We start from the raw sequence: 16510 nt of genomic DNA on the forward strand, positions 1-16510 counted from the left end.
ATGTGGATTGGTCTATTGCTGCCTAAAATGCAAATCAATTCCATCAGAAGTGTACTGAGTACAAAAGAAATAGCCATTTAGTTCAAAATTTCACCCAAATTCCTATTTTTAAATAAATTATTTTAGAGAAAGGATGTAGATAACTGGAACATTCACATTTGTGATTGACAGTTGCATGTTCTGAGAATGGCAGATTTTACCAGGCCAATATTCTGAGCAGTGTAAGAGCTGAATCCTGGTCCCTTGCTCAGGCCAGGTGTCCCTTTGCAGTTATTACGGGTGGGAGTAAAACCAGCAGGGTAGAGCTCTGCACAAACTATCTTTAGACACTTCTGGCACTTTAATTTAGCCCTCTTTCCATAGACATGTAATTGGTGCTTTGTATTTTTATGGTAGTTAAAAGATTAAAAGCCATGTTTAAATTGCTGCAGTGTACAATGTGCTAGAAAACATTGGGTTTGATTTTTAAAGTCCTCTTAAAATTGTTCTCTCCATTATTAAAATAGCAAAGTAAATAAACAACAATACAAAAGTCAGGGACAGGCTTGACTGCATTTGAATTACTTCTAGCACAGGTGCAATCACGGGTGTGTGTGCGGGGGTGGATTGAGACAGGAGGAGAGAAGAGCCGAGCAGTCACGTTACATTGAAACTCAGCTTGGTATTTCCTCCACATTTCCTTACATGCGGGCATCAGCTGAAAATTGGGAGGGATCAAAGCAGACGTATTGTTTCACAGAAAGAAACCACAGGGCTGATATTCTTTGTTTTCCTGTCAGGCTATTCTCTAAACTGACGAAGGCATTTCAGTGAGACCAACGCCTAGAATGTTATTCGTTAACACTGCTGCATGGATTAACACCGGGGTCTACCAAAAGGGGAGTGGGTACAAATCAAGGTGCAGTAAGACCCTCCATTGGACTGAGTATTAGGTGAGTGAGGCCTATCAACAAAGGGGCAGCCTTAGCCTCTAGCCCTGGCACCGTCTCCGTCCTGCTCGCCCTCCAGTTCTCTCTAAGATTTGCTCTCTGGATGGAAAAATCATGATGTTGGGCTGATTAGACTAAATGCAATTTTGCCCTACCAAGCAAGAGGCAAGCCCAGCCTCTCCCCTGTCCATAGTCTCCTACATACAGGGGGGTTGCTTAAACTATCTATCATGCTGGCAGGATTAAAAGGCCAGGCCTGCACAACAGGTCAGCCTGTTCCCAAGTAGATTCCAGAGAACACTTCAGGAAACAACCAGGGTGCCTGTCTGTGTTGATTGCCCACCTAGAGAACAGGCTGGTGGTTGTCAGTTTCACACGATGCCATGAGAGGTGCTAGTGTGACAAGAGGGGCAGGGAAGAGAAGGCCTGTGACAGAGGCTTTCCATAGGACGCTCCTAAAGATGGACTTTTACTACCCAAGTGCCTGTACCTAGAAAGAGATGGGGAAAGAAGGAGATGCCCGAAAAGCTGCCACAAGGCAGATCATTCGTAGGCTGTGAGCTCTGTGCTGTCTCACAGGTACCTGTTTGGCCCGGTCCTTATCCTGGGCTGGCAACACTAAGGCGCAAAGTTATGATAACCGCGCAGAGTGACAGTGTTGGGTTGTGCGGGACGGAGATTTTATTGTGCTGGGTCCTTGGCATGGTCTGTTAAAGCCCATCTCTAACCACTCAGTGCAGGAACACGCTGGCTCCCAGCATAAGGTTGCCAACTTTCTAGTCACATAAAACCAAATATCCTTGCCCTGCCCCCCACCCTGCCCCTCCTCTGAGGCCCCACCCCATTCACTCCATCCCTCTGTTGCTCACGCTCCCCACCCTCACTCACTTGCTCATTTTCACTGGGCTGGCTCAGGGGGTTGGGGTACAAGAGGGGGTGAGGGCTCCAATTGGGGGTGCTGCCTCTGAGATGGGGCCAGAAATGAGGAGTATAGGGTGCAGGAGGGGGCTCCGGCAGCAGGTTCGGATGTGGGAGGGGGTGAGGGCTCTGGGGGATGAGGGCTGGGGAATGAGGGGCTGGGACCAAGGGGTTCAGATGGGGTATCAGGACTGGGACTGGGGCACAGGAGGAGGGTCAGGGGTGCAGGCTCCAAGTGGCACTTACCTCAGGTAGCTCCTGGAAGCAGCAGCATGTTCTGGCTCCGAAGCAGAGGCTCGACCAGGGGACTCTGCGCACTGCCCCATCCGCAGGCTCCTCCCCCACAGCGCCCATTGGCCACAGTTCCTGGCCAATGGGCGCTGTGGAGCTGGCACTTGGAGCAGGGGAAGTGTTTGGAGCCCCCTGGCTGCCCCTAGGTGTAGGAACCAGAGGGGAACATGAAGCTGCTTCTGGGTACCCCACAGGGCCAGGGCTGTCACCAAGCCTTCTTAGCCCCGCTGCCCCACCGACCGGACTTTTAACTGCCCGGTCAGCACCACCGCCAGGTGGTCCAACGCTAGCGTGGTTGGAAGGATTTCAGCAGCACCCGCGATTGCTCCTTCCTCGCGGCGGGGTGGGGTGGCCCTGCGGGGTGAGGGAGGGTGATACGCAGGGTGTCCCGAGGCGGGCAGCGCCTGGCCGGGGTAGATGAAGGCTACGCACCCTTGCTTGCGCTCCCTCTTGCCCCGCAGGTGCAGGGTGAGCCGCAGGCCGCCAGCGAAGGCGGGTTTGCGTGTGGCTTTTGGACAGGGGGAGCTTGAGCCAAAGGCCCTTGCAGCCAGGCCCCACAGTGAACGCCCGGCTTCATTCCCCCCGTGCAGCAGTTCGGGGAAGCGTGGACCCCCCTCCTCCCTTGCCCCACGCCTCGCTGGGCGCTGACAGGCAGCCACTCCCTTGCCTTGGGCTGCTCCAGTCTCGGCGCCCGCCCGCAGGCCGGCGGAGGGCGGGGGGGGGAGCTGCACAACCGGGCTGCCTGCAGGGCCCGGGCCGGAGAAGCTGCACGCCTGTAACTCGGCTCCCGCCTGGCCCCTCGTGCTCCGCCGGGCGCCTGGCTGGGCCTTTGCCCTGGCCGGCTCCGGAGCATGGGGTGTGCGCTGAGCCTGAACTGACTTACCCCGGCAGCCTCTGCGTGGAGCCGAGGAGACAGACGGGGTGTGAGGACCTTGGAGCGAGCCCGATCCACCTTCCGGATCATTGACTTCGCGGGCGGCCACCCAGCTGATGCGCCCACAGGGAGACGAACAGACACATCGGTCTGCAAACCGATGCCATTGCTGGGCTAAGAGAGCCGCTGATTAGCGATCCTGCAGCCCTTGTCTCCGGCTGTCGCCTCGCTGTCTTGCAGGCTCAGAAAAGGCGCCCGGTGTAGCCGCTCTGTGGAGCCGCACACAAAGGGCCGGGCATTTCCAGCTGCGTTTCCGTGACACCGGGGGCCTGGGGCTGGGCCCCACGTAAGGGACTAAACAGAATCAGGGCGGCATAGACATAGCCCGAGGCTGGGTCTCTCTGGTTTTAGGCACATCCCCCACCAGCCCCTCGCTGGCGGTGGAGGCCGGGCTGTGAGGTCAGGCCCCCGCCCCTCTCTGCCCGTGCCCACGGACGCAGAAACCTCAGCTCGCTCGGTCACCTGCCGTCCGGCCTTGAATGAGCTGTGATCCCTCAAGGCAAGGCGCCCCCCCACCCCCGGGGGGCCAGACACGCGTGGGATCGCCAGCCCGGAGACTCCCCCAGTCAGTTCCTCTGTGCGCCTCAGCCTGCCCCTGTGCCAGCCTCCAGCCTTCAGGTGCCTCCCTCGGGTTGCCGGGTCTGTCTCCCCATTCCCCTCCGAAGCTCTCTGGACACGGCCCGCGTGGGGGGCGCCCTGCTCGGCTCCCGGAGCAAGTCCGGCCGTGCGAAGGGGCCCCATCAACCCCAGCCTGGCCCTGGGCCGGTCCCGATCTCTGCCCAGAGCCAGCGCGTGGCCGAAAGCCGCTGTCAGGCCGCAGCGGCCGCCAGCTCGGGGGGAGTCGTGACTCGCGCACCCCGCCCTCCCCCCGCCCCAGGGTGCCCGGGCTGAGGGCTCCAGCCGGATAAAAGCAGAGCCGCGCTGACCCCCCGTCGGGCCGAGAGACGCGCGGGGTTGACGAGGGAGCGGGTCGGCACCATGGAGAGCGCCTAGCGTCCCTGCCCCACGCCCTCTCCCACTTCCCGCCGCCAGCCCCGTCGCCCCGGCCCCGCTGCTGCCGGCCTCCCTCTCCCCGGAGCCCCCGGGGAGCGCCAGGCCGCCGCTGCCGCTCTCGGCGCCGGCGCACGCTGCCTGGCGCTTGCACGCGGGGGCACTCCCGCGCCGGGACTCTCCCTCCCACACAGCTCGCTGCAGCTCGCCGGCTCCGAGGCACGGCTGGCAGCTCCGCAGATGGCAACGCCAGGCTCCGGCTTTTGGTCCTTCGGCTCCGAGGAGCGATCGGGGGAGGCGGAGAACCCCGGCACAGGTAGGAGCGCGGAGCAGCCCTGGCGGGGGATGAGTTCCGCCACCGGCCGCAGGAAAGTTCCCGGCCGCTTCCCGGGATGGGCTGCAGCGCTACCAGCGCCCCGCGTCCCATTCCCTGCCTGCAGCCAAGCGGGCTGGAGACCAGCTGGGCCGGTTCGTCCCGGTCCGTCCTGACCAGCAACAGAGCGCGCAAGTGGATGCGGATGAGGCAACAAATAACCACCATAGGGTACTCCAAATACCACCCAGGGCAGCGCTGGCAAAGGGAAACGCAGCCATCCCAGCTGCCCTCGGACTTCGCAAGGGACTCGGGACCCAGGGCTGGGTTGCAGGGCAGCTTTATTGTAAAGCCTTTGCTGCAGCTAGAACTGGACCAAGGTGCCGCAGGATTCTCCAGGGCAGGAAGGAGCGACGCCGACATAAACCTGAGTCTACTCCAGGGGGCCTTCTACCTGGCTGGGCGGGGGGATCTCTTTGGGGCGAGAGAGGAAGGGGAGAGGGAGGGGAAGGGTTGTGCTGTCTTGGGGGATATTAAGAAAGTCATATTCTGTGTCACCCGGAAAGTGTTTGCTCTTCGAGTTCTGAAAGTTAGACAGGAGGGACAGTTCCCACCCAGGCATCCAGCCTGGAGCCACCAGGGCACTTGAGCCACGCCGTTTCCGAGATGATCCTAAAGATACACCCCAGATAATACACACAGCCCTTTTTCTCTTCCAGCAAAAGCGTGGTGTCAGGCTGCCCAGAAGTTTACAGGAGGAATTGGAACCAAACTCTGCGGTAAGCGGGGGAAACCAGTGGTAGGAAATTGCAGGGAAATGGTCAAGAAGCAAGAAAGAACTCGCAGCCCCCTGAGGGACTCTGCGGGATTCTCAGGTTCCTTTGTGCTGGCCGAGAGGGTGAGCGGACCGCGGCGGGGGCTGCAGTCCAGGCCCTGGGTTTTCACGGCCGATGTATTTAGGCTGCGTCTTTTGTGTCATCGTTAGCTTTGCTGTATGGGGATGGAGAAAAGCCCACGGAAACCGGGGCGAAGGAGGATCTGGACTCCGCGGAGAAGGCACCGGCCTGTACCTGCACCGACAAGCCCTGTAGCTGCCAGAGAGCGGATATTAATTATGCATTTTTACACTCAACAGGTAACGATACCGCGTGCGTGTGCTTGAAAGTAGGTATGGAAAGCCTCCGACTTCCCAGCTGCTCGGGCTTTCACAGTCCACCGTAACCCTAGGGGCAGACCTTGCTCGTACACACAAGGGGTGGAGACCCACAGACGAGCTAAATGATAGCGGTTGGATTCTCAGGGCTACTCTAGGAAGGAAGGTTTGGGACGGGGTTATTTGGATAGCACGGACACTGGGATTAAATATACCAGATATATATCTCCATATAAACCCAGTATTGCTCTTCGGAGCTAGTTCTAAGTGCCAGCCATCGGGCCTGCCTGGGCTTGCTGTGAAGAAGGGTTTCCCTGTTCCACTCCGGACTGCGGGGTGATCTAAAGATGACAAACTTTTCTCACACACCAGTGAGCTATTCGGACTGGCTTGGCCTCTCAGCTGCGCTGCCCGAGGAAGAATGAAGGCAGCTTTTGTTGAGAAACACGATGCCATGACAGGCGAGCACGATTTTTAAATTCCGGCCATTCTTGCCAAATTAATGAATGGACAGCTCGGTCTTTCTGCTCCAGTAAATACCCCAAGCCCCAAGGGGGATGTGCTGGGTAGAAACGGTCCCATTCGAACCACCAGCTCCGCAGGTTCCCTTCTCCTGGCCCATGGACAACAAGCAGCCTTGACAATCTCCTACATATTTAATGGCTACAGGGCTACAAAGATACAGTCAGAAGAAATAGGGATTTCCCTTAGCGCTCTGTGCGGCACGGGCCCGCACAATTCAGTTTAAATAAAGATACAAATATCTATGAATAAATAAACATCTGAATAAATCAGAGCATAACGTGTTATTTCACGGAAAGGCACTCAAACATCACTAAGGTATTGCAACCCTCCCATTTGACCAGACACAAAAAAGCTATTTTATTGTGATGCACTTCTGGGTCTTCCACGTGTATCATTTGCAGTATTTACCTATTTTCCCCTGAAACTCTTTTCATTATTCCTTTTCCTTTCTTTTTTCAATGTTTTTAAAGTTGGTCAGAAAATGCATTTTTCTACACAAATTTCTAGTTAACAACAAATTTAGAGCTTGACCATATCTCCTAGAAAAAATATTTTTGAAATAAGACCCCATCGGATTGCTTACCAAATCAAAAACCCGATCCTCCGCTCATTGAAGTCAATAGAAAAGACCTAAAATCAGTGCGGGCGAGATTGTGTCAAAAATCTATACATTAAACAATAAACTGGAGCTAACATTTCATGTATTCCCCCCCCCCCCCAGATCTTCTGCCAGCGTGCAATGGGGAAATAACAACTCTGTCTTTCCTACAAGATGTTATGGATATTTTGCTTCAGTATGTGGTGAAAAGTTTTGATAGATCAACAAAGGTTATCGATTTCCATTATCCAAATGAGCTTCTTCAGGAATATAACTGGGAACTGGCAGACCAACCACAGACCTTGGAAGAAATTTTGTTGAACTGCAGAACAACTCTAAAATATGCAATCAAAACAGGTAACAGGCATGCTCAGATACTAGTCTGTGATTTTTTTTTTACTATTTTTTTTTAAATATCACTTGCTGATCCTTGGAAAGTCAGTGAAGCTGAGATAGCATATTTCCTTGTGTGGCTTTAAGCAGCTATTGTAATTTGTAAATACATAACAGTCGATAAAAGAAAGAAAGAAAGAAAACTAAGAAAGCCCTGGCTGGGATGATTTAACTGGGAATTGGTCCTGCTTTGAGCAGGGGGTTGGACTAGATGACCTTCTGGGGTCCCTTCCAACCCTGATATTCTATGATTCTATGATTTATTGGAGCTATTAATATTTTCCTACGTGAAATGTACAGTGTTATAGTTTAAGTACAACAATATACATTTTCCTTAGTCAAATGCATGTCCCTGTCAAAGGGGGAACCTGTATGTATCAGTCGCTACGAAATAGCATTCTCCCACCTTTGTAGCTCTTTTAGCACTTACTTTTTACACCGAGCACATTTTGGGCCCCCCTCATCCATTCTTTACGCTCTTCCATCCTAAACCGCTAATGGGGACCAAATTCAGCGCTCGGTTACAACGGTATGAATTCGGAGCTAAACAAATGTAAATCCGAATTTACACCGACGTGGCAGAATCCACTCCCTGAGTTCTCAGTTCATAAGGCATGCAGGATAGGGCCCCTGAAGCAGAGATTTATTGCTACTCCCCCAAGCGAGCACTTCTAAGAAGAAAGTGTTACCGTTGACCGGTGGGGTGAGGAGAAAAGAAGCAATTAATTAATTTGTCCACTAAAATTGCCATAAGAACCACATTAAATGGAAGTTCTGAGCAGACAGCTGTGTGCTGAGGGCGATGTTATTTATACAAAAGGCCACTAACTCTCCTGTGTGCCCAGTGGATCGAGATAGCCCTTCGCATCAGATAGCCCTGGCTTTGAGTTCCGCATCTCCAGTGTCTAAAAAAGCTGGATGCGGAGAATGAACAGTCCCGGTTCCCGGAGAACGCGATCTGGCTGCCCACTCCTGGGCTCGGTGTATCAATAGGAGAATCTGGCGCAGTGGAACGCAGAAAACATGGTTTTCCCACTGGGTTCTAAGCATGAGAAATAGGAGCTTGTTTAATGGCTATTTTTGTTATTGTCATGACCAAAAAATATGCCAATTAATTCTGATCTGTTCAGAGACAGCACCATTTGCCCCTGCTCATGTCGTTATTATCTCCACTTAGGCAACCTGCCGCATGGAAATGATAATCTCAGTGATGCTAAACGGAATTCAGCAAATTCGTATATGGACCCATTTAATTAAATTCCCACGGAATAAACCGAAAACAGAGAGCTGCCTTTAGCCTCTCTTATACTGTTATTTAAGAGAGCCGTTTGTGGCGAAAACAAGGGTTCAGGAAGCTCCCACTGGGCATTTGAATCGCTGGGGAAATATTTTTTAAATAGCATAAATCCTTTCAAAATGTGGGTCCAAAATCTGAAGGAGACGATAATGTGATGTGCATATCGGCTGTTCAGACTCTGCGGGAAACACGGGCTTGTTGCCTTTTAACAAATCGAATGGGGTGGAATAGACCCGAACCTGATCCATTGGAGTCTTTGGCAAAACTCCCATTGACTTCAAAGGGACAGGGTCGGCCCCGTGTTTTTACTATTTGATTCTGATGTTACCAAAGCTTCCCTAAAAAGAGCCGGGCGACATATATAGGAAATAATTGAAGTCATTACATTTGGTGGAACTCCTGGTCCGATGTCTCACTATGGCATAGGGAACAAATATTTTAACTGGATTAGATCAAACACTTTAGGACAGGGTTTGTCAGGCTCACTCTGCTGATACATAGGTGCAATTTGCATTACGCTTCCGTGCATATCGACGCAATAAAATTACTGCAAAGCGTGCACACACAAATCCTTCCAAATAATGTTACTGTTTCTGTTGTGCCATATAAATGTGGGGACATTTTCCCGTTTGTAATTAAAATATACAGAAGAACGATACTTTAAATGATATTTTAAAAGTTCAAATGACTGCAGTGACCATTTTAAAAGTTAAAGCATTTTTTTAAAAATTAAAATTAAAGCTGTTTGCTCGGGCTTCTTTTAGTTTCACCAGCAAGTGGTCAAGCTGGGACCCTGGTTTTACAAGAAAACTGGAGCAAGGGAATGCAACTCCAGACACACTTTGTGTGTGATTAGGTTTTAAATGGTGCCCGAAAGAAATAATGATGTATTGGCCCAGGGCTCTCCAGCTCCACTCAGTATCTCTCATCAGGAGTGTCGTACCCTCTGGATTCTTCCAAAATGTCCGGCACGCCAGAGCAGCCGCATGGAACTGGCAGCGAGCTGTCGTTTGCACGTTTCACGTGTCCATGCCGGTATCTTTATTACCTGGCTCGTTTGACTAGTCGTGCTAGCCGGCCTCTTCAAACCATGGTCATTTCGCTGCTCTTGGTAGGCTACTTGGTACCCCAGGAGCTACTGCGCACGAATCTCAGGCTGGCGCTACGCTTGCACCAAAGCCCTGGTCCGCGTGCGATGGCCTTGCAGTCGCGCGCCGAAATGGCGGCAGTCGCCGGGGAAAGGGGCGCTGTGCCGTGACCCCAGGCGGTAAAACCCAGCGAGTCTGGCGGCCACGTGCAGGACTAGGCCACTGCAGGAGGCGCGGCGGGGCTTGGAAACAGTAACTTGCTGGAGCCTTTTGTCACGCCTCTGGCGTGGCCCAGCAGCGCCCCGGCGAAAGAGTCTCCCGCGTCCATCTCCGGGCGCAACAAACAAAGGCAGCGGCACCCGCCCAGCCTCGGCACGAAGCGCCCTGTGGGGAGCGCCCCGGGGACCGGAGCAGGGCAGGCGCTTCGCTGCTTTCCGCTCGGCCCGTAGGAGCGAAGGCCTGGCCGCTGGGCTGCGGCTCGGCTCGGCTCGGCTCGCCCGCGGAACCGGGTCCCTGCGCTTCCCACCCGAGCCTCAGAGCTCATTTGCTCCGCTGGAGAGCCCATCTTCCGCGGTGGGAACGCCCGGCCGCCTCCCTGCTCAGCCCCGGCCGCTTGGCAGGCCAGGCCAGGCTCCCGGCGGTGGGCTTCTCTGACTTGCTAAGCGGGGGAGCCGTGTATTTTAGCAGCCGCCGCTTGGCAGAGAGGCTTAAAAACACCTGTTCCGAGCTGCGGGGTCAATGTAGAATCCAATGCCCTGAAGCCGCCTTGGGCTCTTTCTCTAAGCGGAGTCGACGTGCTTGGTAATGGATCCGAGGAAACAATCGGTAATAAACTATTGAATCGATCAGTGGAGCCTGCTATCCTGCGGCCAGCTCAGCTTTCCCAGGCTTTATTCGTGGGAAAGCGGATTTGGCTCTTCTCCCGTTGTTTACTCTATGGGTTGATTATCAATATTAAAAACTCACTGTGTATTGCTTAATTGCGATTGGTTAGATATGTCACGTGGTATTTCCCCCTGCTTCTTGCCTGGGTAAGTGCCTCGGTACAGGTGCTTCTGGTCCGAATTCTTATGTTTGTTCAGTTAAAATTCAGCTTCTGGGAACACTGGTGTATGCAGCGTTGCAATTCATTTCCGGAGTTTGCTGGAGTTTTAAAAGTCGTGGAAATTCCAGACAGTGAACAGACTAAGGACTAGTCACTAGTGTTTGTCCAGCATTGCTTTTGGTCAGTGCTGTTTGCTAGTTAGCAGGTAGGAAATACAGAAGGTTCATGAAGGTGGCCAGAGCAGGTTGATTGACAAAGCTGAATGAATACCAATGGCTTTTGTGTGTCTCTGTGTGTAGCTATTGAAAATACAGTTAGTATTAGAGGGCAACAGAAAACTGTAAATAAATAACAGAGAATGCAAAGGGGAAAGAGCTGCCAGCTGGGGATGTCAGTGCTCTGGGGTTATGTTGCTGGCTTTGACTGTGGCTCACTGTGTTACCATGGGCACATCACTTACATCAGTTTGTCCATCTGTAAGATTAGGATAGTACTGGGACTTCGCTATTTCACAGGTGTGCCTTGCAGCTTGATTAGTGTCTGTAGAGTGCGTTGGGTGACAGAGAAATATGTCCAAATTATCTATTTTTAAATTAATAAATCTAGCAGACAGTGGTATTCTCCTGTTTCCCCTTGAACCCACCTCAGATTTGGATTGCTTTTAGTCCCCTCCTCCTTCAGTTAGTTGCAAAACAATGTTGATAGCCGTGCACTGAGGTAGGAGAGCACTATTCTACCGCTTTTTCCTAATTCCTCAAGCAAGATCTGCTTTTTGGTCCCGTGGGTTACACAGGTTTAAATGAGGGTAGAGTTTATTTCAGCCATCCAATAGGGTGAAAGAACTTTACAGTCTCTCTCGGACTTTAAGCAGTCCCAATAATGGAGAAATCTAAGCGTCTATAATTAGAGTCAGATTATCTCCTCTCCTGTTATAGGCGGAGAGCAGGGCCCAAATTTTGCTGAAGCGATGGTAAGTGAACGCATCATTCTCCCTGCCCCCCAGGATATCCCTGTGAGAAGGCCGTATGCATGCAGGACTCTGTGGTTTTGAAGGGAGTGTGGGTGAGCCAGCACCCGGTAGAGCTCTGGAAGATCCTGTCTCTGCAGCATCACCCCCTGACAACCTGTGGGAATTTCCCCAGGTCCCTAAATAAGTGAAATAACTAAATAAGTTCTGTCAGTGCAACTTACAGAAGATCCTGTTCCACACTATCAGACATCGACAAAGGGCAGGGGTTGTTTGGTCCAGCTGTGGACGAGGAAAAGGTTGAGCACATGGTTCCTCAGGGAGCCATGCTGCTATGGGAGACTGGAGATAGAGATTGGCAGGAGACACTGGTCTCTGCAGAAATGCATCAGAACTCTGTTATTCCGCAGGATTTCCCCATAGACTCCCAGCTGGACCCCCATGGGTTTCCCAGACTTTCTGTGAGTTTTCCTGAGGGAGGACATGATTTGACCCTTAATGTTGAAAGCTACCACAGAATAGCACATCTTCACTGAGGCGGGAATTCACTTGTTGGCGGAGAGCCTGAGCAAGGTCCTCCCACATTGCTGAATATCTGTGGTATCCTTGTGTGACTGAAGCCATAATGGGGAGTTCCGAAGCCCCCTGAGCATTAGGGGGATAGGCTCTGTGCCAGCTGCAAAGATAGAGGGAAGCATTGATGATTGACCAGAGAAAGGGGTCATGGATCTGTACCAATGGATCATGGTCATGTACCAAGGGTCAGCAATCCTTGCATAGAAGGTGTGGGCTGCTATGTCCCTGGATTATGGGATGGGAGGAATTGGATTTTGTTTCCAACTACTAATCCACGCTTACTTCCAGCCACAAAGCCCAATATTCAGCCTTTGTGTGCTGTGAGCTGGGGGGGCATGTGGGTAATTCTCAGCACAATTCTTTTAGCCATGTGTATGTGCCTGATAACAGACCACGAGAGACTAGGAGATAAGTTTTCTCTTGTTTTTTGTTTGCATTTCCTCAATCACCCTGCTGTATTTTATGTTTCCCATGTGGTCAGTACCAGTCTGCCAGTTGGGTTAGGACAGGTGTTTTCTAAGCAGGAACGCTTTCCTTTGAATGAGATGATATTTACGTAATTGTTAATCTTTCAAAATTCTTGCTGGTAGCAAAGCCATGTAATTCTAAACAGGAGGGCAGGACATGACTAGTCAAGTGAGCTCTATGAGTTATTTGTATTCCCAGTTTTAATAGCTCTGGGCATATTTTTGAAATAAAATATCTGACAGGAGGTTAGAAAAATCCAGAAGTCGGCGAGAGAAATCTTGTAAATGGACTACTCATCCCATTGAATATATTTTCATGCATCATTCCGACATAGCAGCAATGTTCCCTTTTGTCAGGTTTATTTAAAATCACAATTACTAGGAAGCTCTGTTATTTATAATTGTATTCTGACAGCAAAGAAATGCCCAGTATTACCACAGTCCATGCCATATTTGCACAATCATCAGCCTCTGAGTCATGTTCAAAGCAGTCAGCAAAGTGTTCCATTTTCTCGTTTTGCCCTGTCTTTTATAATCATTAGCCATTCATCACTGATGTTGTTATAAGCAGTGGCAAGCGCCTCAGATGGTGTGCTATGCATGCCTTTCAAACGTAGCCCAAGCAAAAGCAGTCAGTGACAACATGTGACACACATGCAGGGGCAAACAGCTATTTGAGTGCAGCAGCATCATGCTAATTTTCAATACAAATGGCAAGAGCAATAGAAAATGATAGAATTTATAATTCCTAGCTCTACTTCATTGTTCCTGTTTTACTTATTTTGAAATAAGAAAGGGGAAAATAATCTCCCCATTACAAAAGAGCTGTTGTTGTGTTTCACACATTGATGATGCTTGTCCATTGTGTAAAAATCCTGAGATAAATACACCAATCAGTATTGAGCAATTTCATTCTGCTTCCTCAGACTTCTGATACATTTTTTCCATTTTATGCAGGGCATCCTAGATATTTCAATCAACTTTCAACTGGATTGGACATGGTTGGATTAGCTGCAGACTGGCTGACATCAACAGCAAATACTAATATGTAAGTAGCTGAATTTGCCACTATTATTATCTAGGCTAATTTTAAAATTAGATTCCGCAGTATTTGCTGTAGCTGTAGGTAAAAGAAAGCCTTTTATGTGAAACTAGCAGGAAAATCATTTGTCTGCCTTTTAAATTTTAATACAGCCAGCATGTTATTTTAAAACTGTTTTGTATGTTGTCGCCCATAAAAAAAATTCATCACGTAAATAAAATGACAGCTCTGATAAAATTCCTGCAAATGAAAGGGGAAATAGTTTTGTATTTTGCAAACATAAATAAGTAAAATGTGAAATGGAAACATAAACAGCTGTTGTTATATAAATAGACTTGCTTACCAAAGAACCCGACCTTGCAATCCGGACTCCGGTGGGTTAGTGCCATTGGTTTCAGTGGGACGAGCCAAGTGGCGAAGGGCTGCAGGGTCAGCCCCAAAGTTTATTTCTAAGGCTCCAGGCCCACAAAGTGTGGTATGCTCATGATTTTCTTTGTGCACTGTGTCCCATTGACTTTATTTGCATGTGAAGTGAAAGGCCTTGTTCTGGTCAATAGCTCTTGAACGCATGATAATAATGTGAGCCCCTGTCCTGCAGGAAGCTGAGCAAGCTCCACTCCTGCTGAAGTCAATGGGAGCAGAGTCCTCCGCACCTCACGGGTGTGGGGTTCTAAACAGTTAAACTTCAAGGCAGAAAGAAAGTAATCAAATATACTGCAAAATATAGTTCTCTGCACTGTATGCTGATACAGTGTATATATACATAATATGGATGCAGGGTTTGACAATGGAAACAATTGTGTAGATATTTTAAGTAGTAAATTAATGTTTTAAATAAAAAGAATAAAATATGGCCATTACTGCATTTCAGGTTCACCTATGAAATTGCTCCAGTGTTTGTACTTTTGGAATATGTCACGCTAAGGAAAATGAGAGAAATGATTGGCTGGCCAGGGGGCTGTGGCGATGGGATATTTTCACCTGGTATATGACATTTCAAGCTTTCTTTGTGTTTCAGACTATACTGTGACAGACCTCATAACTAATCTAGCTAAAGAGTCAATACAGTGAAATCCACAGTTTCAAGAGGTCACTCACTAATAACAACCGCTGTCCTCTGTTGGATAAAAGTACTGCATATTTATGAAATTCAGGGATGTGATTATTAGGGATTTTAATGTCTGTCACTGTTGAATACTCCCTTCAAGCAAATTTATGCTGCATTATGAACAGCAATAGTGGTACATGGAAAACATAATCGGAAGAGACATTTGCCCTGCAGTTCTGCTATGGTCCTACTTCCTTATGTATTACATAAAATAAAATAATATAGTATTACTAATGAGACAGAGAAACACTCTGATGCCCTCCATCATTACAGTAGAAATTTAAGTGAGCAGGAAAATGTAGCATCCCTATCAGTAAATACAAAGCCTGGCCAAGATCCTGCAAATCCTTATGTATACGAATAATTTTACACAGGTGAGTTGTCCTATTGAATTCCAGGGGACTGCTCATGTGAGTAGTTATTCAAGTGTGCAAGCACTTGCAAGATCAGAGCCCTAGCTGCTTCGAGGCAAATCAATAAGTCAAGAAATGAGTATGATTAATTATAGAGGAATCATTGTCAGTGCCAAGCACTATTTCCCTGAGATGTCTCATATTTTCAGCATGCCATTTAATCTTTTGCATTACACTCTTCTTCACTTCCCATTTTACTCTGAAACTTTATTATTTAAAATTACGTATGTATTTATCTCCCAAAGCTACAGAAACTATCCAGAAAAGGGACAAAGACTTAGCACTCTATAGATTACCTTTGTCAATTTCACAACAACAGCATGACCTCTGGGGGAGGAATCTGGTCTGGAAAGAAAGGTTTAGTGGCCTCACGGGGTGGGGGGGAAAAGATGTTTTGACTATCACCCGATGAGTAGACTGCACAGCTAATCATCACAGGTATTTCTGAGCCCCCCCATGTACACTGAGTGTGAAGTCCATTCCTGTGCAGAGGACCAGTGCAAAGCCCACCTCGCATGCCACTCAAGAGGGCTTAAGTAGGCTCTTGGGCCTTGTTCCGGCCCTTTGCACAGGAGTGAATTTCAAACATAGTGAGAGCGGGAAATTTATATTACTTATTATTAATGAGCATTTAAATAGCACTATATGAATCTGACCTAATTCCTACTGAAGCAGGGGGAGTTTTGTTCCATAATGCACAGGAACCTGCTGCTGTTCGTGGGTATTACTATGCCTGCTCACAGCCAAAGCACTCCACATACAGAATGTGAAAACCAGAAGAGGGTTAAGTAGGCAAAGTGAGAGACTGTAAACTGCAGTGCGTTCAGCAATAGTGTACAGATAGGAGCAATTCCTTGATTACACTATCGTCACTTTCCTTCTCCTGACATAAGGAGGGAGGACTGGATTGTGCCTTGCTGAAAGTCAATATTATACATGGCTCTATAGCTATTTGTAGACTATGGGTCGAATTCAGCCTGGACTATGTTGGTTCAATTCCCGTGGAAGACTCTGGACCAAATCAACTGTAGTGTAATTTACATGTTGGATGTTAAGGTGGTCAGAGAATGAGTATAAGTGTTAAAGTTGTGTAGCTTGCACTGATTTGACATTCGGTGGGTTAGCAAAGCAAGTGTAACATTCAGCAAGTGGCAAATGAGGTGGATTAGCAATCAACAAGAGGGTATTATTATTTTTATTTATTGTTTGTATCATGGTAGTGCCTGGAGGCTCCAATCAAGCTCATGGCCTTGTTGTATGGGGCACTGTGCAAACATACAGTGAGAGACAAGTCCCTGCCCCAAAGATCTTACAATCTAAATAGAAAAGACAGACAAAGAATGAGAGGGGAAACGGAGGCACAGAGTGGTGAAGTAACTTGCCCAAAGTCATATAGCAGGTCTGTCGTAAAGTTGAGAACAGAAGGCCATTAGACAATGCTGCCTCCTCTAAGACAAGGAAAG

General features: G+C 49.3%; 1 protein-coding gene across 4 annotated transcripts in view; it reads left to right on the forward strand.

Moving 5' to 3' along the window:
* The first annotated feature begins 2900 nt into the window (after positions 1-2900).
* Positions 2901-16510, forward strand: part of GAD2 (glutamate decarboxylase 2) — a 56255-nt gene continuing 42645 nt past the window's right edge. The window contains exons 1-6 of one of the 4 annotated variants that reach the window (XM_073334284.1): positions 2901-4378; positions 5095-5154; positions 5361-5510; positions 6775-7008; positions 13442-13532; positions 14398-14510. In XM_073334284.1, coding sequence (XP_073190385.1) covers positions 4303-4378; positions 5095-5154; positions 5361-5510; positions 6775-7008; positions 13442-13532; positions 14398-14510 — 724 coding nt within the window. In that variant the 5' untranslated portion in view covers positions 2901-4302. Of the gene's footprint in view, positions 4379-5094; positions 5155-5360; positions 5511-6774; positions 7009-10133; positions 10255-13441; positions 13533-14397; positions 14511-16510 lie in introns of those variants that run through there. The other 3 variants (XM_073334285.1, XM_073334287.1, XM_073334286.1) reach the window with 3 other exon arrangements.

Source organism: Lepidochelys kempii, chromosome 2 (genome assembly GCF_965140265.1).
Source record: "Lepidochelys kempii isolate rLepKem1 chromosome 2, rLepKem1.hap2, whole genome shotgun sequence".
NCBI lineage: Eukaryota > Metazoa > Chordata > Testudines > Cheloniidae > Lepidochelys > Lepidochelys kempii.